We start from the raw sequence: 26,016 nt of genomic DNA on the forward strand, positions 1-26,016 counted from the left end.
CATTCCCAGTGGGCTAGAAGTTGACATACACTCAATTAGTATTTGGTAGCATTGCCTTTAAATTGTTTAAMTTGGGWCAAAYGTTTTGGGTAGCCTTCCACAAGCTTCCAACAATAAGTTGGGTGAATTTTGGCCCATTCCTCCTGACAGAGCTGGTATAACTGAGTCAGGTTTGTAGGCCTCCTTGCTCACGCACACTTTTTCAGTCCTGCCCACAAACTTTCTATAGAATTGAGGTCAGGACTTTGATGGCCACTCTAATACCTTGACTTTGTTGTCCTTAAGCCATTCTGCCACAACTTTGGAAGTATGCTTGGGGTCATTGTTCATTTGGAAGACCCATTTGTGACCAAGCTTTAACTTCCTGACTGATGTCTTGAGATGTTGCTTCAATATATCCACACTTTTCTTTCCTCATGATGCCATCTATTTTGTGAAGTGCACCAGTCCCTCCTGCAGCAAAGCACCCCCACAACATGATGTTACTCCCGTGCTTCACGGTTGGGATGGTGTTCTTCGGCTTGCAAGCCTCCCCCTTTTTCCTCCTAACATAACAATGATCATTATGGCCAAACAGTTTTATTTTTGTTTCATCAGACCAGAGGACATTTCTCCAAAAAGTACAAGCTTTGTTCCCCTGTGCAGTTACAAACCGTAGTCTTTTTTATGGCGGTTTTGGAGCAGTGGCTTCTTCCTTGCTGAGCGGCCTTTCAGGTTATGTCTATATAGGATTCATTTTACTGTGAATATAGATACTTTTGTACCTATTTCCTCCAGCATCTTCACAAGGTCCTTCGCTGTTGTTCTGGGATCGATTTGCACTTTTCACACCAAAGTACGTTCATCTCTAGGAGACAGAACGCGTCTCCTTCCTGAGCGGTATGACGGCTGCATGGTCCCATGGTGTTTATACTTGCGTACTATTGTTTGTACAGATGAACGTGGTACCTTCAAGCATTTGGAAATTGCTCCCAAGGATGAATCAGACTTGTGGAGGTCTACAATTGTTTTTCTGAAGTCTTGGCTGATTTCTTTTGATTTTCTCATGAGGTCAAGCAAAGAAGCACTGAGTTTGAAGGTAGGCCTTGAAATACATCTACAGGTACACCTCAAATTGACTCATTATGTCAATTAGCCTATCAGAAGCTTCTAAAGCCATGACATTTTCTGGAATTTTCCAAGCGGTTTAAAGGCACAGTCAACTTAGTGTACCGGTATGTAAACTTCTGACCCACTGGAATTGTGATACAGTGAAATAATCTGTAAACAATTGTTGGAAAAAGTAGATGTCCTAAAAAACTTGCCAAAACTATAGTTTGTTAACAAGAAATTTGTGGAGTGGTTGAAAAATGAGTTTTAATGACTCCAACCTAAGTGTATGTAAACTTCCGACTTCAACTGTAGGTACATCGAGTCATTATTTTGAACCCTGGACTCAACTAATCATGGATCTGATTAATCGATTCAATGCAATTCCTGGCAGGCAGGCAGGCAACAAAAAAAATATATTGTCACATAGGTAATTTTACAGAATTACTGTAAGCCCCCAAACAACAAGCCTGATGTGGCACGTAATAAACAGCATTTGTGTTTTCGAAAGTAGGACAACTCTCACGCTGTTGCACACATTGCCATTTACCCTTAATAAGTTGCTTTTTTGGTTTGCTTCTGCCCTTGAAATCAGATAAAATTAAGTCTATGCCAAATGGCTGCTGTAATGTTTAACACAGGAATACCTTTGCATAGCTACAGCACTCATGGATAATAGTTAAGAGTAAAACATTTTGATTGCACAAATTGAATTAGACAAATGCTTTTAGAGTAAATCGTGTTTTAGGCTCACTAAAAATGATGGATAGAATTAACAGGGTATCTCTATTCGGCAGTTCAGCACTCCATCAGCATTTAGCAAGCACTTTATTTTCCTCTACATTTTAATATACATGACCTTGAACAGCAATCTTCTGTTCACTATACAGAGAATGGAATACATATGCTCCGTTGTATGATGTATTTGTACATATTTGAGAGGCCTAAAACAGGACTAAAATATGGTCCCTGACCAAAATTGCTTCGGGTGGCAAGTTCAGAGCAAAATATCCATAGGCTATCTATCACCTTTCCTTACTGTGGTTATAAATAATATATATTTAAAGTTAAAGAAACATGATTAGGAAGACAAATCAAACAGTTCAGAACAATATATTTAGCTAGATAAGCAATCTGAGCCACCAAAGACCTCTGGATTAAGAATGACATGGTAAAAAATACCAGGACTCAAACTCAGTTCCTGCGACTATCAGTCAAACCCCTCAAATATTACACCAGAGGTCCAAAACCATTAGGCTAACAAGGTTGGTAGTGGTGGCACTATGGTCGCTACCCTTACCCCAATTGTAGGCCGACAAAATATCATTCCTCTATTTATCTGAAACCTACAGCATGAATGACCCACACTTATTTTGCTTTTCTTTGTGTTTTCCTAGGAGTGTTGTCCTGTCCACATACTGCCTTTTTAATCTGACAAAAGATCTTTCTCCTAATTTCTTTCTTATTTCCTGTTTTCGTCCTGTTTCCTTTCTTTGTGGACGTTATTTATATGCCTCACCAGATGAGCCTTCTGAGTGAATCCTTTACCACATACTGAGCAGACATGTTGTTTCTCTCCTGTGTGAGTCCGAATATGTTCATTCAGGTGTCCCTTCTGATAGAAGCTTTTCCCGCAATCACCACAGCTAAATGGTTTCACTCCTGTGTGAGTCAGTATGTGTGTCTTTAGGGCTGCCTTCTGATTGAAGCTTTTCCCACAGTCACCACAGCTAAATGGTTTCACTCCTGTGTGAGTCAATATATGCTTCCTTAGGTGCCCCTTATGATTGAAACATCTTCCGCAGTCACCACAGCTAAATGGTTTCTCTCCTGTGTGAGTCAGCATATGCCTCCTTAAGTCCCCCTTGTAACTAAAGCTTTTCCCGCAGTCACTACAGTTAAATGGTTTCTCCCCTGTATGAGTCCGTATATGTTCGGTTAGGAGCCACTTCTGATTAAAGCTTTTTTTCCCACAGTCATCACAGCTAAATGGTTTCTCTCCTGTATGGGTTCGAATATGTTCGGTTAGATGTCCCTTCTGAATGAAGCTTTTACCACAGTCTCCACAGCTGAATGGTTTTTCTCCTGTGTGAGTCCGTACATGGTTGGTTAGATGCTGCTTGCGTTTGAAGCTTTTCCCGCAGTCACCACAACTAAATGGTTTCTCTCCTGTCTCTCCTGTATGAGTCCTCATGTGCCTGGACAGAACCCCTTTGTATTTGAAGGTCTTGCCACAAATGGAGCAGGGTTTATCCACGTGACAGAGTCGGACATGGGCCTTCAGTTTACAGGTGGAGTTGTAGTGTTTTTTGCAGAATCTGCATTCCTTGGGTCTCATCTTAGTGAGAGTCAAATGCCTCTGCAGGTCAGCTTTCAAAGCAAATGTTTCACCACAGTCACGGCAGCGTTGAGTTTTTATAGACGTGGTGTGGCTGGAGTCATTGTTTTGATTATTTGGTTGAGTCACATTGCCAAAAGGTTTGAGATCCACTAGTTTAGAGTCACTATCTCTGTTCTCCACAGTTTGGGTTTGGGGAAGAGTCAAGGACTGAAGTGTGTCCTCCTGATCACATTCACTTTTCACACAAGGAGTGAATTTGAACTCTATGATATCAGCCTCCATCCCTTGAAGCGTCTCTTTCTCCTGACTGGTACAGACTTCCTCCTGTTCCTCTTTAATCTGTGTGGGCTCTGGATCCTCCTGCCCCAGTCTTGTGCTCCACTCCTGCTCACAGTGCTGCTGCTCAAAGGGAACCTCTTCAGAGACAGCAAGCGAGAGCTGCAGGGAGTCTGGAGGGAAGGAGAAAGGAGCAGATATTATCTATACAAATTGGGGTCAATTTGAATTGAAGTCAGTAAATTCAGGAAGTAAACAGAAATTCAAAAAAAAAAAAACTTGAATCCATTTTCAATTACTTCTTTGCATCTCTTCTTAGTCTTACACGTACCCCCAAATCATGTCTCAAAGCAACTTCAAAAGTCCACTATCACAAGATACTTGTATTCGGAAAGTATTCAGACCCCTTCACTTTTTCCACATTTTGTTACGTTACAGCCTTATTCTAAAATGTATCAAATGAATGTTTCCTCAATCTATACACAATACCCCATAATGACAAAGCGAAAACAGGTTTTTAGAAATTTTWGCAAATGTATTCAAAATAAAAAAACATACCTTATTTACATAAGTATTCAGACCCTTGACTATGAGACTCGAAATTGAGCTCRGGTGCATCCTGTTTCTATTGATTATCCTTGATGTTTCTAAAATTTAGWGTCCATCTGTGGTAATTTCAATTGATTGGACATGATTTGGAAAGGCACACTCCTGTCTATATAAGGTGCATGTCAGAGCAAAAACAAAGTYATGAGGTCGAAGGAATTATCCGTAGAGCTCCGAGACAGGATTGTGTCGAGGCACAGATCTGGGGAAGGGTACCAAAAAATGTCTGCAGCATTGAAKGTCCCCAAGAACACAGTGGCCTCCATCATTCTTAACTGGAAGTTTGGAAGCACCAAGASTCTTCCTAGTCAGGATCGAGGGAAAGATGAATGGAGCGAAGTACAGAGAGATCCTTGATGAAAATCTGCTCCAGAGCGCTCAGGACCTCAGACTGGGGGCGAAGGTTCACCTTCCAACAGGAAAAAGACCCTAATCACACAGCCAAGAMAATGCAGGAGTGGCTTCAGGACATGTCTCTAAATGTCCTTGAGTGGCCCAGCCAGAGCCCRGACTTAAACCTGCTCTAACATCTCTGGAGAGACCTGAAAATAGCTGTGCAGCAACGCTCCCCATCCAACCTGACAGAGCTTGAGAGGATCTACAGAGAAGAATAGGAGAAACTCCCCAAATACAGGTGTGCCAAGTTTGTAGCGTCATACCCAAGAAGACTYGAGGTTGTAGTCGCTGCCAAAGGTGCTTCAACAAAGTACTGAGTCAAGGGTCTGAATACTTATGTTTCCATTTGCTACAATTTCTAAAAACCTGTTTTTTCTTTGTCATTATGGGGTATTGTGTATCAGTGGGGCAAAAAAAGTATTTAGTCAGCCACCAATTGTGCAAGTTCTCACTTAAAGATGAGAGGCCTGTAATTTTCATCATAGGTACACTTCAACTATGACAGACAAATGAGAAAAAAATCCAGAAAATCACATTGTAGGATTTTTTAATGAATTTATTTGCAAATGATGGTGAAAAATAAGTATTTGGTCAATAACAAAAGTTTATCTCAATACTTTGTTATATACCCTTTGTTGGCAATGACAGAGGTCAAACGTTTTCTGTAAGTCTTCACAAGGTTCACACACTGTTGCCGGTATTTTGGCCCATTCCTCCATGCAGATCTCCTCTAGAGCAGTGATGTTTTGGGGCTGTTGCTGGGACACAGACTTTCAACTCCCTCCAAAGATTTCTACGGGGTTGAGATCTGGAGACTGGCTAGGCCACTCCAGGACCTTAATGCTTCTTACGAAGACACTCCTTCGTTGCCCGGGCGGTGTGTTTGGGATCATTGTCATGCTGAAAGACCCAGCCACATTTTATCTTCAATGCCCTTGCTGATGGAAGGAGGTTTTACTCAAAATCTCACGATACATGGCCCATTCTTTCCTTTACACGGATCAGTCGTCCTGGTCCCTTTGCAGAAAAACAGCCCCAAGCATGATGTTTCCACCCCCTGCTTCACAGTAGGTTGGTGTTCTTTGGATGCAACTCAGCATTCTTTGTCCTCCAAACACGACGAGTTGAGTTTTTACCAAAAGTTATTGACAGCATCTGACCATATGACATTTCTCCAATCTTCTTCTGGATCATCCAAATGCTCTCTAGCAAACTTCAGACGGGCCTGGACATGTATGGCTTAAGCAGGGGACACGTCTGGCACTGCAGGATTTGAGTCCCTGGCGGCGTAGTGTGTTACTGATGGTAGGCTTTGTTACTTTGGTCCCAGCTCTCTGCAGGTCATTCACTAGGTCCCCCGTGTGGTTTGGGATTTTTGCTTCACCGTTCTTGTGATCATTTTGACCCCACGGGGTGAGATCTTGCGTGGAGCCCCAGATCGAGGGAGATTATCAGTGTCTTGTATGTCTTCCATTTCCTAATAATTGCTCCCACAGTTGATTTCTTCAAACCAAGCTGCTTACCTATTGCAGATTCAGTCTTCCCAGCCTGGTGCAGGTCTACAATTTTGTTTCTGGTGTCCTTTGACAGCTCTTTGGTCTTGGCCATAGTGGAGTTTGGAGTGGGACTGTTTGAGGTTGTGGACAGGTGTCTTTTATACTGATAACAAGTTCAAACAGGTGCCATTAATACAGGTAACGAGTGGAGGACAGAGGAGCCTCTTAAAGAAGAAGTTACAGGTCCGTGGAGAGCCAGAAATCTTGCTTGTTTGTAGGTGACCAAATACTTATTTTCCACCATAATTTGCAAATAAATTCATAAAAAATCCTACAAATGTGATTTTCTGGATTTTTCCCCCTCATTTTGTCTGTCATAGTTGAAGTGTACCTATGATGAAAATTACAGGCCTCTCTCATCTTTTTAAGTGGGAGAACTTGCACAATTGGTGGCTGACTAAATACTTTTTTGCCCCACTGTAGATTGATGAGGGGAAAAAATGACTTAATCAATTTTAGAATACTATAATGAAGTCTGGTTTAACAGCAATGCAYCAGTGTCTTTTATCCTGGCCATGCATTAGCCAAGTAGCCCATCAATGGAAGGTTTTTAAATGGTGTACTCGTAAGAATGCCTTGAAATATGAGGTTTTTGCATAAATCACATAGTTACCTGCATACATCATTTTGCTTGTTCAAGTATCCATCCCATTTTCAAAGAGTGAGTCTTGTCTGATTACAAAATAAGCACTCCTCCAAACTTATTTAAATKATTCAGTCCTATAATTCCATATCAACGGCAAATAGATCTTTGCTATTGAAAACGTGCTGTTAGGTTCTAAATAAACGGAGTAAAAACTCAGACGATTAGTAAAGCTTAAACCAAGTTTATTCACCCACTGGGTCACACAGCTGATCAGACAAAGACATGCTCCCACCAGCAGCAGTATTTATACCCACCTTAAGGTATACATTTTTATCAACTTTTCTCTAAACATGACATCTTTGTTGCCAAGCAGGACGTGGGTAATAAACTGTTCCTTGTCCCTTCATGTGACCTGACCTCTGCTGCCATTCCTCGCTATCCACCCTTATCAGTGACCACAACCATGTGATTTCTAAGTAAGGGAAAAGGCACTCTCCAAGCCCATGRCTCATATCCACCCTTAATTGACCCCAACATATACATTCCTCCTATATATAAACATTAACTTCTGGTGTAGCAAGTATTTCAAATTACAACCCAACAGTGCCAAATTTCTAGAGTGCAAATGTGATGTGCAAAAGCATTTAGGCCTACATGTTKWAGCCAAATAGAACATTGTAGACTGCAAACATGACAAACATATTAAGCAAAACTGGATTCATTTAACTGTTGCTATTATTCGTTACTGCATGCTATGTAATAAACGCTATCAATTTACAATGGGCTATGAAGAGAATATTCTGTGCCCTCCAGCCGAATTGGAGTGGATGATAACGCAAAGACCATCAAAAACCTACACAACTTGAGACAACAGCATGCAGTACTAAGCCAAGGAGAACGTTGATTGGCCAGTGAGTGATCAAGCCCTCGTCACACCCTCAACTTATTTATTCATCAACTTTTGAGCCACCACCAGCCAGAGACAGTATAGACATCTTCGGTTGTGTTCCCTTGCTCAGACATTGCATGCATCAACCAATGGTTGCGTGACCAGCTTTGACTGTGTCATAGGGCAGCAGATTGCTATAACATATAGGGTGCTCTATTCGTAAATTCACTCTCGAGTGTCAGAGTGTGTTCAGAGTGTGTTCTGGGCMATCAGTAAATTCAGAGCGTGGTCAGATTGTCCGTTCGTAAATTCAGAGCGTTTCGGTCTCAGAGTGCACACTGGAACCTCTGGCTGAGGAGTAGGATTGATCCGAGCGTCCGTACCTCAAAACGTCAGTCAAACACCCAAGCTAACAGCTACTTCCAGGCACAAATAAGAGAATACCTCACTCTGACCATTTTACTCGTCCTAGCAGATCTGGTTAGAGTGTTTTCATGTTATCAAGAGGGTTAGTGGGTAACTATGAAACTTGACAATGTTGCGACGGGTTGAGCCACACAAAAAGGTATCTATTGGATGGCTCCATCCAGGATATTTCAAGCTGGCTGTGGAGTGAGCTTACGGCACATTCTTAACTGCGTTACACTGGCAACAATTTAATTACGTTTTTTTTGCCGATGTTTACTGACACCTGTCATAACTGGGTACTAGGTCGTTCATATATTCCTCAATTATTCTGCGCTCTGGCACCCTCAAACCACAGTATTCTTATATTGGAGTAGATTGCCAGTGCTGATACGTAAAATACCTATCCAGGCATCTGACATGCATCAGCAACGTCTGACCAGGGAAACACTAGCATTAACCAATTTTTTTGCGACAGCTATACGAGCAGAGATGTAGAGGCGAAGTGAGAGGGTTCGACTCCGCCCAAAATCTATCTGTGCGAAATCAAGCGTTAAGCAGACCAAGAGTGTCAAATTTGGTCAAGATAATATTTGATCGAATATAAGTTTCATAATGCTTATAGGTTGTTACGCATGTACTGATATAAGTGTAATGCACGTGACATTCCAGCAACTTTGCGCAAAAATATTTTATATCGGAGTTGCACCTGTTGTTCACACGCATATCTGGCCTCTCATTGGCTAGAATGTTTCCACCTGACCTCGCCGCCTGCCTTTTGCGGACATGCATTTCCATTGTTAGAGCGGTTAGCCGACCATCTTGTCAATATAATCGCAAATCTTTGGTGAAAGTGATGACCCTTCTGTTTCACTTCCATATCCTTTCCCATATTGTTGTGAATTGGCTGCAAGATAAMGAAATTCATGAAAACGCGCAGAGGTCATTTAAGATCAAATTATATTTATTTTTATGGATGAATTTACGTCTATCAAATGCCTTTTTTGAAGATTTTCGATTGCGTTTTCATTTTCTTATGACAAATCTTCATAAAAGGCATCTGGTAAAGTAAATTAAAGAGCTAGGGTCTATTTTCCTGAATTTCCGCATGACTGATGTGCCCAAAGTAAACTGCCTGTTGCTCAGGCCCAGAAGCCAGGATATGCATATAATTGGTAGTATTGGATAGAAAACACTTTGAAGTTTCTAGAAATGTTAAAATAATGTCTGAGACTAGAACACAATTGATATGGCAGGCGAATTTCCAAAAACATTTTTTTTTTGAGCTCCCAGGCTCTTATAATGGAAAGCTATGGGTTCTATGTAATTCCAGCTCCCAGATTGCAATTCCATGGCTTACACTAGATGCCAACAGTCTTTGTTCATTGTCTTAGGCTTGTATCTTCAAAATGAGCAAGAAATTTACGTTTTTGTACAAAGACTCCTGGTTCAAAATCATTGTTGGCACGCGGTGAAGAGCACGCCAATAGACTGCGCGCTTACTAATTTTACTTTTCTATTGAACATACTTCTTTCCGTATGAAATATTATAGTTTATTTACATTTTAGGATACCTGAAGATTAAATAGAAACACAATTTTCAACTGTGCTCCAAATAGTTTTGAAATCGGAGCATGCGATCTCATCTGCGCCGGCAACTTAACATCACGAGCGAAACCTCTAATTGGCCTGTCTTGCCACGGCACTTTGAACCCGTGGCACATTGAAGCATTTCATTGGTCTAGGGGCGGCAGGTGCCTAGTGGTTAGAGCATTGGGCCAGTAACCGAAAAGTTGCTAGATCGAATTCCAGAGCTGACAAGGTGTAAATCTGTTGTTCTGTCCCTGAACAAGGCAGTAAACCCACTGTTCCTAGACTGTCATTGTAAATAAGAATTTGTTCCTTACTGACTTGCCTAGTTAAATGAAGGTTAACATTCTTTTTTCTATAGTTATGAAAGGGATCAACAGGATTGGATGCATGTTTTAAAGAAACACACCTCAAGATTAGAGTGGAGCTGAATGGAGAGAGAGAATGTTCTCCGCTGAATTTATTTAACTAAAAGGAGCATGTACAATGTTGTCAACTAAATTAGGTTGCTGGTACTCCCATCCTTATTGCAGAATGCAGCCTTTTGACAGCATGTACAAAAGTCGATGTAATCACATTAGTCCCCTCATTTGGTGATTGTCATTTAGGCTGTGACAACTTAAAAGCAGCAGACAGATCTACAGTGTGTTTTAGCAGGGAAGTTTTGTAAGGTGACCTGATTTGTAACTATACAAATAATTGTGTTGAACAGATTGTGAACCTAAAAGTGTCAATTTCACCCCCCMAAAAATCTACAAGTAACAAAGTCGTCGAAGTTCGAGTGTTCATTTAAATGTTCAAAGCACCCTGAATACACCTGACCTATGGTTTTTATTGCCCACCCTGGTCATAGTTTAGGCCTGTGTCAAAATACGTAGAATGGCAGGAAATTCGCTTTAAATATATTCCCCAGTCCCCCGCCTAGGGGTTGTGCCAGGGGGCAAAGAAATTCACATCGCAAATCTCAAGCTTTTTTCAAAAGTTGGCAGCCCTGACAAAGCAAACTATTCTAGCTATGCAAGGAAACATCGGGCAACATCCGCTAGTTGGTATGGATGTATCCAAATTAATGTCAATAGAAAGCAGCTTAAACACACGCAAATGTAGCTACTGTCTGCAGAGGGCGTGACTGTATTAGCCGTAGCTAGTTGGCTAGCTAGCAAGCAAGGGGCAAGAACGTTGCCTTGCTAGCTATAGAACGAACTGGGCAGCGTCCATGAATATCGAACTAAACGAACGACTGGGTCGCGTCTAGCAACCAAAAGATTAAAGTATTCATCTTGTAAAAAAAATATTSATTTTTTCCCCTGGTAAGTGTACTTTAGTWTTGTTTTATTTGGCAACTGTGGTATATAAGCGGGATAAAGGCCTGAGTTCTGTACATTACCAGCTTGGGGAAAATTTGTCGGGCGTTTATCCATTACATAATTACATAACCCTAGATCCCCTGGTAGATATCTACTAGCTACATACTAACCAATTCTACTTAGTTTTATCTTCGGTGTGATCCGCAGCAGTCTCCGTAGCCGATCATTCTCCTCCTTGTACTCTGCCACCGTTTTCTCAACTGCCACGAAAATCTCCAGGGCAGCCGCCGTTAAACGCTCATTTAAAAACACACGAAACGACTGTAGTTTAGACATTTTCGACTGAGTGAGGTGGGTAGTCGGCCTATTCCGTCCAGTCAGTAGGTATTGAATCCGCAAGGAATGTTCATAACCAAAACAAATTAGTCTCCAAATCTACTTCCTCTTTCTTCTTTGGGTTTCATGGCGAATTACACGCAAAAGGCGTATTGTCGCCACCAAATGGACGGGGGTGAAACATTTACAAAACAAACTCCATAGGGGAAGGGAAAATTAAGATGAATCCACACAAACTCCCCMAAAAGTATTAATAAAAAATATATACATTCCCATTCCCATTCCTTCAGTCATTCGCAAACTCAAATTACCCTGCTCAGTCTCTGGGGCCTGAGTGGGTGGGACTGCACAGGACAGTAACACACATGCATACTCCCAGATGTTGTTCRTGTACCAGGCAATCAACTATTAACAAGTTTACCTTGGCAGACAACCGTTTCTCTTAACACAAATACACATAAACTGTTCATGTGATGTCACCATTACTCACTCGTTACAACATATGCTTTTACCATATTTATAAAAAAACTCATATTTTCTTTCTCCTAGGAATCATCTTTTATGCAGTGCAAGTGAAATGGATAATCAAACACATCCTCTGTTGCTGCATTGAATAATACAATTGCCATGCAATCTGATATCTTGTGCTTTCTGTCCATTCCTTTGAAAGAAAGTAGATTATCATACAGGAAATTCTCTCTGAAGGATGAGGAAGGGATCCTGCAGGTTGTCCAGAGGAAAATGGCCCTGAAAATCTTGTGGAATTACCTACAGGAATCTTACCTACAGRATATCCCACTGTATTTTGGGGCCAATTCCTGCAGGAAAAAATACTGCAAGATTTATTTGACGACTATCTGCAGGATTGTTTTCCTGCGGGACTTTTTTTGTAAGGGCAATTTAAAAAAAATTCTCCTTGGCCATTCTCTTCTTCTAAACTAAATCTAGTTTTGTGGTTTTCTTCTTCTTTTGTGTTTAACAGCGGCTGGCGCACCCGGAAATGTGCAACAGCGCCGCCAGTTGGATTGGGTTTACTAATGTACAAAGCAGCCAGACCAGTAGTAAAGGAAAACGATAACTAATTAAATGCAGGCAAACAGTGGTTATCATAAGATCATAGACTGGCTAGTCAGTTGGTTTGCTAAGACAACTAAGAGGCTAGTTAACTAGCTAGTTAGCTATTGTTTTTATTTTAACAAGAACAGAAGAATTGGCTTGGAAATGGCACAGATCTCCCGAGTGGTTACTCCAAGATGGACTTTTCCTGTAACTGAGGTGCAGCGACCCTTTGGCGCCCTATCCGGCATCTCTCAGGTGGGTGCTACATGATGTTTGAGGAGTACCTTACCACAGAGCCTACAAAGAGGCTGGGGATGGYAATTCAACCACTTGAACTCAACTAGTGAACACACACTGTCAGGACGAGGCCAGTAAGCTGTGGTCCACCTTATCTCCCACAGTGATTAGCCAACCCTTACCATCATGGCTCCCATTTCTCAGTACCGGGCCCGGCTGAGTTATGTAGGTGAAGGCAAGGCCCCTAACAGAGTGCCTTCGGAAATTATTCAGACCACGTGACATTTTTTTCCACATTTTGTTACATTACACCCTTATTCTAAAATTGATTAAATTGTTTTTCCCCCTCATCAATCTACACACAATACCTCATAATGACAAAGCAGAAACAGGTTTTTATAAATGTTCGCTAATTTATAAAAATAAAAACCTGAAATATCCCATTTATATAAGTATTCAGACCCTTTGCTTTGTTGAAGCACCTTTGGCACCGATTACAGCATTAAGTCTTCTTGAGTATGACGCTACAAGGTTGGCACACCTATATTTGAGGAGTTTCTCCCATTCTTCTCTGCAGATCCTCTCAAGCTCTGTCAGGTTCGATGGGGAGCGTTGCTGCACAGCTATTTTCAGGTCTCTCCAGAGATGTTAGATCGGGTTCAAGTCCARGCTCTGGCTGGGCTACTCAAGGGCATTCAGAGACTTATCCCAAAGCCATTCCTGCATTGTCTTGGCTGTGTGCTTAGGGTTGTTGTCCTGTTGGAAGGTGAACCTTCACCTCAGGTCCTGAGCAAGTTTTCATCAATGATCTCTCTGTACTTTGCTCCGTTCATCTTTCCATCGATCCTGACTAGTCTCCCAGTCCCTGCCACTGAAAAACACCTCCACAGCACGATGCTGCCACATCCATGCTTCAACGTAGGGATAGTGCCATGTTTCCTCCAGACGTGATGCTTGGCATTCAGGCCAAAGAGTTCAATCTTGATTTCATTAGACCAGAGAATCTTGTTTCTTTAGGTGCCTTTTGGCAAACTCCAAACGGGCTGTCATGTGCCTTTTACTGAAGATTGGCTTCCGTTCGGCCACTCTAACAKAAATGCCTGATTGGTGGAGTTTTGCTGGACACAGTTAAAAAGTTGCTATTTAAAAGCATTTTGTTGTGTTAAAGCCTGAATTTAAAATGGATTAAATTGCGATTTTGTTAGATTGCATCATCTGGGGATCTGTTGGGGAGGTATGCGAATTGGAGTGGGTCTACAGTGTCTGGGATGATGGTGTTATGTAATAGTATTCCACGGTGTAATAGGATTCCACCATCCTCCTATATTGTCCTTTTGATGTCTCGTCGGAGGTCGTAGCAGGCTTTCTTGTATGCATYCATGTCCYTGTCCCATATTGAAAGGTGTCCAGGTGATCCTGGAACCTGTGGCGCTGTGAAATGATGGATGAGGATTTGAGGGAGCACCTAAAGTACATAAATGAGTAAGTGTTCTTTTCACTTYAATTTGACGTGTCGACAGACACGCAACACACAGATGTAAGGTGGCTTAGTAGAGGTAAATTCCTGCAGAAATTTAGGGATCTGTTATTTGAAATCGAGGAGTTTCTGGTCTCAAAAGATGCAGAATATGAGCAGTTGCAAGACAAAGTGTGGCTGTTAAATTTAGCTTTTTTGACCAATGTAACTGTTCGGCTGAATGAGCTTAATTTTGAGCTGCAAGGAAAATACACAAATATTGTTTAAATTATTAGCTTTGTGACAGCTTTTAAACAAAAATTGAAATTGCTGTCCTCACAATCGCAGTGACATGAACTGAGGAATTTCAAAAATATGTCAGAGCTTGAAAGTCAGGGAAAAGCACTAGCACTTTGTGACTGTGGTCGATACGTTGAACATTATCGCAGACTTTGACCGACGCTTTCAAGACTTTGCGATCTTGGAACCTGTGGCAACATTTTATGTGCTTTATGTTTGGTGTGGAAGTTGATGTTGACGAAAATGCAAAAGAAATAGCATAAATTTTTCACTGACGGCATCAGCCGCCGAGAGTAATTTTGACTCTGCAAAGCGACTCCAAATCAAATTGAGGGCATCAGGGGAACACTTTCGGAACCTTATCATGAGGGAAAAATATCCAAACATGAGAAAAGTTGCCATGTACTTGACAGCGTTTTTGGATCTATTTTCAGACATGAAATCATCAAGTCAAAAAAATACCGGTCCACTCTAACAGATGATCACCTGGACACCTGCTTGAAGATAGCAATAGTAGCTCAACCCAGACTATACAAAGCTTGCTGACAGCATGCAGTGCAAATCATCCAATCAATAAGGTGAATGTTATTAATATTGGCTAGGGAGGGCGGGGGAGGAACCCGCTTAAGGAAGAGGGTGGAAAAAGTAGATCCTATCTAACTAAAGTCTGGGCACCCTTGCTCTAGCCTTTAGACGGATATTCCTGTAAAACCATGGTTTTTGGCTTGGATACGTTCTTATCGTCACTGTGGACGACTCATCTATGCACTTATTGATGGAGCCCTGACTGTTTGTGTAAACTCTTAAATGCAATCGGATGAATCCCGCACAATATCCAGTCTGTACTAGCCAAAACAGTCTTGTAGCATCTGCTTCCTCCGACCACCTCAGTATTTTGCGCATCTTTGTAAACAGGAAGCAAGGAGAATGGAGTAGGGATGGGTACCGAAACCCGGTATTAAAACGGCCCCCGGGCTAAATTATGAAAGACCGTAGTATCGATAAGCTCCGACGTTATCGGTTCTGCTTTCAGTACTGGGAAGAAATTAATAAATATGTCCTATAATTAGCTACCTAACGTTATCTTGCACATTTTTATCTCACCAATCGTTTCTAATTTGCAATAAATTAAGACATTCGTCTATGATCATTAGCTATTCCCAAGCCAGAAGAGAGATCTCTCGTCTCCTGTGTCCTCACATGCTACAGCACACACACACACACACACACAACGAAAGACCCTGCTCTTAATTAGTGAGATGGCGGAGAGAACTAAACGTTCAAAAGTGTGGTTACACGTCACCAGAGTCGATGCTGACAATGCTCGTTGCCACAAGTGCCAACAACACTTTTGCTTGTAAGGGTGGAACACGAGCAATCTGTCCAAACATCTATCGAAAGTGCTTCATGTACAGGCAGAGAAATGCAGTTGGCTGCATAGCTCAAGTTCACTCTCATTGCCCGATCTACGTTAGGTATGTATGCAGGAGCCTAGAGCCACACAGAGTTAACTAAATATATGTGAACATGGGTTCATGATCAAAGTAACCATTAACCAGCTGATTGTTTTAGCTATGGTGCGTTCATAAATTCAATCACCCATTTAAAGATTTGCAACTTTTTTGTCAAAGTTGCAGCTACAATGAACCAACCCACGCCTCCCTCTAATAGCGCTGGTCCAAGCCAGACAAGCCAAAGCCCCTTCACACTGGCAGCTAGTGGAGGATGACTGAGAGGGTGAATAGATGCCACCTAGCCGTGACCAAGTTCATAGTGAAAAGGCCTACACCCCTTTGCAACAGTGGATTCAAGGGCTTTAGGTAACCAGTCTGTCAGTATTTATTGAGTTGTACTAATTTTTAGATATAGTAGTATAAAAAGGGTTGTATGTTAGTCCCATCACTCCACAATACACAACACAATAATGATAATTCAACACATATTTTTACTGTAGGGAGATGAGCAAGGCACTCACCCCCAAATAAATCTCTCCCCCAAGCAATTACATCAGTGACACATTAATCCTACCTGGTAGGTGTAGAAAAGGCCAATGTGATCACTGAGCTGAAGGACGGCCAAAGCTGGCCATCACAACAGACGGGTGGACCAGCCTCTGGCAAACGGCGAAGTAGTGGCAGGAGATCTCAGACATTCTGGAAGAGTTTAGATAGAGCTGAGCAAAGATTGTAGCTGTGACTGTTTATAATGCTGGCATTATGGATGTTGCCATCAAGAGGCTACACATCCTAAAAATAGGATGCTTTGAGCACACATTGAATCTGACAGACCAGAAAATCTACAAAATGACTTCCATTGATAAATGGGCAGCCCGAATCAGCAGTGGTCGTGTGGTTCAAGAGATCCTCAATGTCCAAAACAGTCTTGAAGGAAAAGCAGGCAGCTCCTTGGTAAGAAGCCAGTTCAATATATTAAAGTATTATATTTTAGAAATCCGTGACTCCGCCCCTAAAACCCAGCATACCACGAGGAAGACCGTTACCGCCCATGGACGTGGTCTATGCTCAGAAACGCCAGGGACGCACCCTGTACGGTTTCGGCGGTTTTACGCACTGTTTTCGGCACTTCAACATCCCAACTGAAAATAAAAGCTCTAAGACCACCCACATCTGCTTCAAAAGGGCCAATTCCATATAGTGGTTGGTATGTTATTGGAATTGTTTAGGTATGCTATTTGGTAGGAAAGCATGAGCCACTCCGAGTGGACAGGAAGTATTAATGACAGGACTCTGTTCAGTGCAGCCATTGCGCACAGAGTGAGGCCTATGTGTGACAGTGTCAAAGAGGGCAATTCTAGGATCAGCGTTATTTGGAGCAGCAATCGTGGCCCCCACAACACTTTTTGAAACACACAATTCCACATCTATCACAGAATGTAGGCTATAGAGAAGGGGAGGGGAAGGCACCTTGCACACAATTGTCTTTGTTCGGAAGCCCGCCTCTGAGTGGAAGGCTCTTTTGAGCACAAGAGCTCCACTGGGCAAATGGCGGATAGAAAGCAGGGTGTTCCATAGCAGCTTAGCTTTTGCTTAGCTTTGCTTAGCTTCCCCTTCATAAGACAGATAAGACAGGTAAGCTCCTCCACCCCCTCATCATTTGAGAAGCAACGAGACATCAATATCATGCCCGAGCCAGCAAAGTCCGCGCCCAAGAAGGCTCCAAGAAAGCTGTCACCAAGACCGCAGGAGAAGGCGGCAAGAAGTGCCGAAAGTCCAGGAAGGAGAACTACGCCATTTACATGTACAAAGTCCTGAAGCAGGTCCAACCATGACACCAGCATCTCCTCCAAGGCCATGGGAATCATATTAAGCTGAATGAACTCAGATCCATGTTATTTGACATGAATGAATTCTGTACAGCACTTTGTACATCAGCTGATGTAAAAGGGCTATAAATACATTTAGACCCAGTCACAAAGGTTCACATTTTACCTTTGGATTACTAGATCAGAGTTCCCTTAAAAGAAAAAGTATTAGGACAGCAGGAATCCATTGATTTAAACATCAACGGTTTGCAAAACAGCTCTTATTAAACAGTACAAAAGCAGCAGCAACGACGGTCAAATTATTACTTGACAAATTACAGAATTGCTATCAACATTGCAGGTACGTCCTGGTTGCCCCATAGACTTCACAAGGAACTAAATATTCTCATAGTAACCGTGGTGCTGAAATGGCCACCGCCTCTGCCCAGTTGGCAAGTTTGAGGGAATTTACATGCTATAGGCACAGTTCAGTACACCCCTCATCCAATAGACCCCAGCATCTATATAACCCCCCCCCCCTGTAATTCTCACAAGAAGCCACTTATTCCTCACTTTCCCTGGTCATCTGTGGAATCTCCACTTTTTAAGTCACTGCAACAAAATGATTGTGGAGGTGCATTGATGTAATATATAGTCCTCGAGAAGAAGTTATACAGGATATATAATGTAATGKCATCTCAAACGTTTTTTTACAATCCATATACCAGTAGGAGAGCGTACAGAAAAATAATGCACTAGGTTAGAGARAACAGTTGCAATCCATTTTTWATCAAGTAGTACCATTTGAAGTGACCCTCATTTTATACTTCACAAACATACGTAGTGTCATGACGTAGTGTTCCAAATCTGCAGTAGACAAAAACCAGCTGAAAATGTGCAGGTCAACACCAAACGGTTAAGTAATTCGGATTTCAGAGCAGTCAGATTAAGTAATAGTGAAATACATTTTAACAAATCAAATAGAATATCATATCAAGAGTAATGTGAGCATTGCATTGTGGAAAGCAATAACTTTATAAAAACATGTGTTGCAATGTGCAGCATATATTTGTAGATGGAACACTGATTAAGTTGGGTGAARAAGTAACTATGATTTGGTGTACTCTACTTGAAAATGTGTTTGGAGTTTTGAAAGCACTGCCTATTTGATCTGTTGTTGTTGTTATTTTTATTTTTTTACCACATACTAGGGGAAATGGCACCAGTTGAGCGATGATGGCTCTCTGTGGCCATTGTGAATAGTACTTCAGATCCAGCAGGTGGTGCTCAAATGCCTCCCTCCGTGGCTAGAATGATGAGTAGACGTATTCCTTATAGCTCCTAAATGCATTTAAGGCCAGTGTTGGCAATATGACTTCTGATCCAGCAGGTGGCAATGAAATCCCTCCCTATATGACTTGACTGACCAGTTAGTTGTCTGAMTCCTTWTAGCTCCTAATGATTTTAAGCAGAGTGTTGGCCACATGACTTCTGGTCCAGTAGGTGGCGGTGAAATCCCTCCCTACATGAGTTTACTTATTCCTTTGAGCTCCTAAATGAGGCATAGGGTGTCAACAGTGCATCTCGGCTGAACCCTGTCCTGAGCCCTTTTCTTCACTTAATTCGAGATAATTCCGGCCTTCTTCATGTCCTCTTCATTAGTCCCTCTGCATGTCTTCCTCCCTGTCTTGCCACGTGGGTTCCACTAAGGTGTGTGTTTTTTTTCTCGGCAATCACTAGCCACTCATAATGGAACAGCAGCCACTTGAATAATGTTTCCATATTTTGCATTACTCATGTCATATGTATATACTGTATTCTACTCTATTGTACTGTATCTTAGTCTATGCCGCTCTGACRTTGCTCGCCCRTACATGTRTATATTGTAATTCCATTGCCTTTGTTAGATTGGTGTGTCTTGTGTGTGTTGTTGTGAAATTGTTAGATATTACTTGTTAGACATTACTGCACGGTTGGAGCTAGAAACACAAGCATTTCACTACACCCGCAATAACATCTGCTAAACACGTGTATGTGGCAAATAGGATTTGATTTGATTTGATGGGTGATTGGATTAGATTTGACGTTGGTAGGCGTTTTCCTCAGTGTGTGTCCACCTTCCATTTCCACTTCATGTTCTAGTTGGGGAGCTATCCATTATACTGTAGGCTACTTACTAGCAATGTCACTGTAGTCAAAGTAGATTTCCTAGGCTATAGGGTGTGGTAACAGGCCCTCTGTCATTTGTTGTTGTACTGTGCATGTGAAGTATCTGCACTCTAGCCTATAGAAGAGCAGGGCTGTTGAGAATAGGGGAATGCAAGCAGTTGAGGGGAACTAGTGAAAGACTCTCACCTGCTGTTCAACACAAGGCCCCAAACACCTCTGCAGACAGAGTATTATTCACTCCCAGTCCTATGATCTTGCTCTGTGAAGGTTTGCTTTTCAGCATCCAATTCATGGCAGCCTTCTCCCTAGTTGATTTGGGCATGCGAGTGATTCGAGAATGTTTGGCTTTGGTATCCAAGGTGTTTGAGAATGTTGGGGGCCAGTGTTCTGAGGGGCTGACTGTGWCATCATAAAGTRGAATGTAGTTAGTGTGCTGTTTGAGGGATTCCAATTCAGTCCGGTGCAGTCTTCCAGACAGTGCAGTTGTGCTTCAMGTCTGCTCTCTGTGTGATGACTTGTAAGTTGATTGTGACTAGATGGWGTACAGCTACGACCAGAAGGGACATTTTCGGTAACCCTAMCCCTTTTCATAACCTTAACCTAATTCTCCTAACCTGCTAGGAAAAAGTCACTTCATGACACTAGCTGTAGCCCACCTAGTCAAAACCTTGTCAGCCCTTATCCTAAAAATCAAACTCTTTTCCTTGATGTACTATGTACTATTTATTTATTTATATTATATTTATATATATTTTACTAAACTAAGGGCTGGCAGCCAGTAAGTACAGGTAAGAGACCAGTATGGCAATAATAATTTGCTAGATTATAGCTAGTCACATCTGAGATGTTAGACTGCACTGAATGATAAGTGCCAGTATGTGCTCTTGGACCCTTATGGCGTCAATGGGTCYGTCCCATTTGTCCCTTTTGAAATGAACAGTTGAGATGGACCCTACTTCTGTGGCCGTCGTTTTATGCTACATCTGAGGCCATCTTGTGGGCATAGTGTCATCTGGGCCAGAAATGAGCAACATCATATCGACAATGTTTTTCCCATAATAAGACACTTTGTTATTGGTTAGCAAAGAAAAGTACAATACAATATTTGCACATCCCTATCACCTCTGTATGGATAGGAAAACAATCTGTTCATTGTGTGGGTGTCTGAGGAATGTTTTACTGCGTTTCAGCTTACAGAGGTATCACCACCCCTCCTATCGGCACCTCAGGTCCTCTTGGCCCCCTGACTGTYAGGCTGGATCCTGTCTAGGGAAGAWAGAAGAAGAATGATGTTATTAAKGACAGTCAATAYAMTACMGCTGCAAGATGACATGGCCTTCCACAAGGTGACATGATGGGGCCCCTTTGCCTATATGGCAACCCATGTGTATTTGTTTCCCTGTAGCCTATATCTTCGGCGTTTGGATTTGACGGTGTCCCGTGTATGGAAAGATGAAGAATCCATTTATGAAAAAGTGGGCATTTTTTCCAATGGAGGTTTGGTGTGTGAGTTGTTATTTTGTGTGTGGGAGAGTCACCTTGTTTTCTCCTCTCTAYTTGGGACCTCTTCGAGTTCTTTAGGCCTATCYCTATTAGAGGGTTTCMACGTGTGAGGGGCAACTGCAGTGGGGTGAATCATACTAGTTCAGTGTTTCCCAACTCCAGTGGTAAGAGTAGCCTACCCCCAACAATACCCATTTGTGTTGTAGCCCTGGACAGGCACACCTGATTCAACATACTTGTCAACTAATCACCAAGTTCTCAAAGAGTCRAATCAGGTGCAACAACAATGTTGATCCCCCAGTTGTCACAGTTTGGCCTTGTGTTCCACATAGCCTATTTGAGTATGTTCCCTGTGCATGTCAGTTGATTTCATTTCTTCTTTTCTGAACCCCTATTGCTCCTCCCTAGTTCCCTAGAACGAGTGCACTCCCCTTTGCAACAGAGGCCAGGCAAAAGTGTGCGCTTGCTGTGCCACTGGCCTCAATCAGGTCCACCAGACACAGATAACAGCGTCTTAGAATGTTATCGGTAGCTGATCTTGTTYTTCTGAMRCCAGCTTGGTGGATTCCAAGGAGGCCCATTTCCTCAGTGTGGCTCCTCAGTCTTTGGGTGAGTGCTCYCTCAAACAGCTTCCCAACATGACTGTGGAGGCTGATTGGTCTTTAACGTGTGACGTTGTGTGGGTCTTTAACAGGTTTGTGACTCATTGTGACAACTGCAGATTTCCAAGGTAGGGGAACGTGGCCGTACGTGAGACACGTGGAGAAGAGGTTAGAAAGGAGGTGCAGGTGTTCGTCAGGTGCTTGCTTGATGAGTGTGCTGTCAATGTTGTCTTCCCCAGATGCTTTGTTTTTCATTTTCTTTCAGATGAGTCTTAATTTCTTCAATTTTAGTTTAGTTTATTAATTYGACCATTTAAAAAAACAAGCACACATAAAACTTAAAAGCCATACAAGCACATKAATAAAATCATTGAGGATAACACACAATAAAGTCTGGGACTTATTTCCATTGTGGTCMTCTTGAGACAAGATGGCTATACAAGATCGAACACAGTACGGCAGTGAAATAGTCAATAGTAACAAAGTGGGTGAGGGGATGGTCTACTGGTGTCAGATTTGAAGTATATGCTGTTTTCTATATTTCTCTGTCGACAATGTTTTTCCCATTCTTTGTCATAGAGGGATTAATTGCGACGAGAATGAACATTTTGTAGGTGGTTTCTAAATAATATAGCTTTTGTTTTGTTGTCTTCAATGAATTGGTCTTGAGACTTTAGCACAGGTATGATATTATTGGTTTTGTCTCCGTTAATTGCTTTGATTTTTTTTGCCAGAAGGTCCGGGGGTTAGTGTCTGTATTTAGCTGGTGATAAAAGGCAGTCGTCTGTTTCTATTTGTGGAGGGTGAATTGATATCTGATATGATTCTGTAACCAATTAACTGTTTTCAAGTTTGGTGCTCTTGTTCTTATAAAATCTCTCCGGACCTTTCTCTTCTGCTTGATGAGACTGAGGATATGTGGTGGGAGTTGTTTTTGTGGTGGTCTGATACATCCTTCGGAACTTCAAGAAAAAATTACTTTGATATAGAAAAAGCATTTGATAAGATGTGGCACAATGGGTTGTGCCAACGGCTTGCAGACGCCAATCTCAAACTACCACTCGCCATCAGAAACATTATCACTAGCTTTCTCCACAACCGTACAATTAAAGTGAAGGTCTCCACAGCAATATCCCCACCATTTACCCCTGACACAGGGGGCATTCCTAAGCCCACTACTTTTTCTACTATACATATCAGACATTTGTTACCCACCATAGGCCAAGTCTCACAGTTTGCCGATGACCTTTGCTACTGGTCCAGCTCCAAATGTCCTCAACTTGCTGCAAAAAAACTCCAGCAGTCTATTGAAAAGATTGAGACATGGTCTTAACATGTGGCGAGTAAAACTGATCCCACAAAAGACTCAATGTGTCCTCTTTACAAGAAGCGCCAGCAAAAAAAACAGGAAACCCATAGATCTCAGACTTTACGGCRAAACAATGAAAGTAGAAAAAKAAGCAAAATTCTTTGGATTCACCTTCCAGAAGAACATGCACKGGACAACCCATATAGCGAACATAGAGAGAGAGGGAYGAAAAAATACTAAACCACTTAAAAACGCTGTGCGGAAGARAATACGGAGCTTCACCTCAGACAGTGTTGAAAGTCTCAACTACATCCGATCTCTCTTTGGATACGCCCTACCAGCCTGGATAACAGCTTCACCACAGCAGATGAATCGGCTACAGATCATCCGAAACATGGCAATAAAAATGGCTTACAGACTACCAAGATACATCAGCAATCGCTACATTCACAGCATATCCGGACTCACATCAATCAACAATAGACAGTCAATCATTGGACAGAAGTTCATCAACAGAGCCACTCATAATCCATCATTGAAGGAAGCTGGGCCACAGACACACCCATGTACATAATGCTGAAACTGACCTAAAATATCCCCCTATCTAAAACATAATCATGCAAGACTGACTTTAATTACACAAAGTTTATTTTCCAACATAAAAAGAGCACAAAAAAAATAAATAAGAAATTATAAACATTTGCATAATACAAATAAAAATGTGTGTATATATGTGGTGGCATTCCTTTGCCCCCCCCTCCATTTCCCCCCGTACAGCTATGAGCTGTAATTGTAATACATTTGGTTTTAGGTACAGTAAATTCATGTCGGGAAAGGAAAATAGAGCAACGAATCTATGCCTGGAAGAGTCAAAGAGGCAAAGAGGCAAAGGCGACAAGGAACTCGGAAAAGGAGGCGCCAAGCGCCATCGCAAAGTTCTCTGTGAAAGCATCCAGGGAATCACCAAGCCCACTATCGGTGTGAAGTGTATCTCCGGTCTGATCTACGAGGAGACCCGCCGTGTCCTGAAGGTGTTCCTGGAGAACGTGATCTGTGACGCCATCACCTACACCGAGCATGCCAAGAGGAAGACCGTTACCGCCATGGACGTGGTCTTCGCTCTGAAATGCCAGGGACGCACCCTGTACGGTTTCGGCGGTTAAACGCACTGTTTTCGGAACTTCGACATCCCGACTTGAAACAAAAGGCCTCTTTTAAGAGCCACCCACATCCGCTTCAAAAGGGCCAATTCCATATAGTGGTTGGTATGATATTGGAATATTGTTTAGGTATGCTATTTGGCAGGAAAGCATGAGCCACTCCGAGTGGACAGGAAGTATTAATGACAGGACTCTGTTCAGTGCAGCCATTGCGCACAGAGTGAGGCCTATGTGTGACAGTGCCAAAGTGGGCAATTCTACGATCAGTGTTATTTGGAGCAGCAATCGTGCCCCCCCCACACACACAGTTTTTGAAACACACAGTTCCCCATCCGTCCCAGAATGTAGGCAATAGAGAAGGGTTAGGGGAGGGGAGAGAAAGGCATCGCACGCAATTGTCTTTGTTCGGGAAGCCCGCCTCTGAGTGGAAGGCTCTTTTGAGTGCTAGAGCTCCACTGGGCCTATGAGAAAGCAGGGGTGTGTCCACAGCCGCTGAATTTGGTTAGCTTCCTCTTCATAAGACGAGTAAGCGCCCTCCACCCCCTCATTCGTTTCTGAGAAGCAACGAGACATCAACATCATGCCGGAGCCAGCAAAGTCCGCGCCCAAGAAGGACTCCAAGAAAGCCATCACCAAGACCGCAGGGAAGGGCGGCAAGAAGCGCCRAAAGTCCAGGAAGGAGAGCTACGCCATTTACGTGTACAAAGTCMTGAAGCAGGTCCACTCCGASACCGGCATCTCCTCCAAGGCCAGGGGAATCATGAACTCGTTCGTGAACGACATCTTCGAGCGTATCGCCGGAGAGTCCTCACGCCTGGCCCACCACAACAAGCGTTCTACCATCACCTCCAGGGAGATCCTGACCGCCGTGCGTCTGCTGCTCCCTGGTGAGCTGGCCAAGCACGCAGTGTCTGAGGGCAGCAAGGCCATAACCAAGTACACCAGCTCCAAGTAAGCAGCGCATTTGGACTGCTCTACTAACCCAAAGGATATTTTAAGAGCCACCCACCCTGTCAGTGAAAAAGCAATTCCATCGCAACCGAATGAATGTGTATGTAGGTAGGCTGTACATTGTAGGACTGTTCCATTGTGGGCCGGCGCTTTGGGCCGAGTTGGAGAGTGGCTACTTTGTATCCGTTTCAAGTGTGGGGGTTTTGCATGCTGTCTTTGTCTGCCGAATGTAAGATAGCGACAGACGTTTCTCTGAACGACATGACAAACAGGGTTGGCCTCCATACCAGTTGAAGGCCGTCCATAGTGGAATAAGTGAGTGTAATGTGAAATGGCAAAGGGTGAAGACAGGGCCGAAATGGCCGTTGTTTGAGGTGACTTCCTGAATAAGTAGGAGACGGATAGAGTCCCATTTATTCACTGAATCTTAATGATGCAACATGCTACCCGATGATGAAAAGAGGAATGGCATGAATAAAAGGGCGATGAATAATCCAGTGTAGGAAGAATAGGAGTTGGCCTATATGAATGTGTGTAGGCCCCAAGTCCCAGTAGAACACAGTGAGTGAGTGTGTGGGCCTTGTCACTGGAGCAGTAGTGGAATCCCCTTCCAATAACTACATTGGGAAGA

At 42.6% G+C, this 26,016-nt stretch overlaps 3 protein-coding genes across 3 annotated transcripts; 2 read left to right on the forward strand and 1 right to left on the reverse strand.

The window, feature by feature from the left end:
* Nucleotides 1-1,898: 1,898 nt before the first annotated feature.
* LOC111982263 (gastrula zinc finger protein XlCGF57.1-like) lies at nucleotides 1,899-11,499 on the reverse strand. Its single transcript, XM_024013807.2, has 2 exons — nucleotides 11,212-11,499; nucleotides 1,899-3,879 (listed from the first exon to the last, which is right to left on the reverse strand). Exons 1-2 carry the CDS (start codon nucleotides 11,375-11,377, stop codon nucleotides 2,552-2,554), a joined length of 1,494 nt encoding a protein of 497 aa, XP_023869575.1. The 5' UTR covers nucleotides 11,378-11,499; the 3' UTR covers nucleotides 1,899-2,551.
* A 12,599-nt stretch (nucleotides 11,500-24,098) lies between these two features.
* Nucleotides 24,099-24,437, forward strand: LOC111982346 (histone H4-like). The gene has a single exon (XM_024013906.1). The coding sequence runs from the start codon at nucleotides 24,099-24,101 to the stop codon at nucleotides 24,435-24,437; it is 339 nt and encodes a 112-aa protein (XP_023869674.1).
* Nucleotides 24,438-24,912: 475 nt separating this feature from the next.
* On the forward strand, nucleotides 24,913-25,389 carry LOC111982276 (histone H2B-like). Its single transcript, XM_024013826.2, has one exon. It carries the CDS (start codon nucleotides 25,015-25,017, stop codon nucleotides 25,387-25,389), a length of 375 nt encoding a protein of 124 aa, XP_023869594.1. The 5' UTR covers nucleotides 24,913-25,014.
* The last annotated feature ends 627 nt before the right edge of the window (nucleotides 25,390-26,016 follow it).

The sequence above is a fragment of the Salvelinus sp. IW2-2015 genome, linkage group LG21 (assembly GCF_002910315.2).
Source record: "Salvelinus sp. IW2-2015 linkage group LG21, ASM291031v2, whole genome shotgun sequence".
NCBI classification, from domain to species: Eukaryota; Metazoa; Chordata; class Actinopteri; order Salmoniformes; family Salmonidae; genus Salvelinus; species Salvelinus sp. IW2-2015.

Excerpts from the sequence above, each read along its gene's own strand:
- LOC111982263 (XM_024013807.2), bottom strand. The coding sequence starts at position 11,377 with ATGTCTAAACTACAGTCGTTTCGTGTGTTTTTAAATGAGCGTTTAACG. Across the intron at positions 3,880-11,211 it reads GATAAAACTAAGTAGAATTG|ACTCCCTGCAGCTCTCGCTT; the intron begins GTTAGTATGTAG and ends CCTTCCCTCCAG.
- LOC111982346 (XM_024013906.1), top strand. The coding sequence starts at position 24,099 with ATGTCGGGAAAGGAAAATAGAGCAACGAATCTATGCCTGGAAGAGTCA.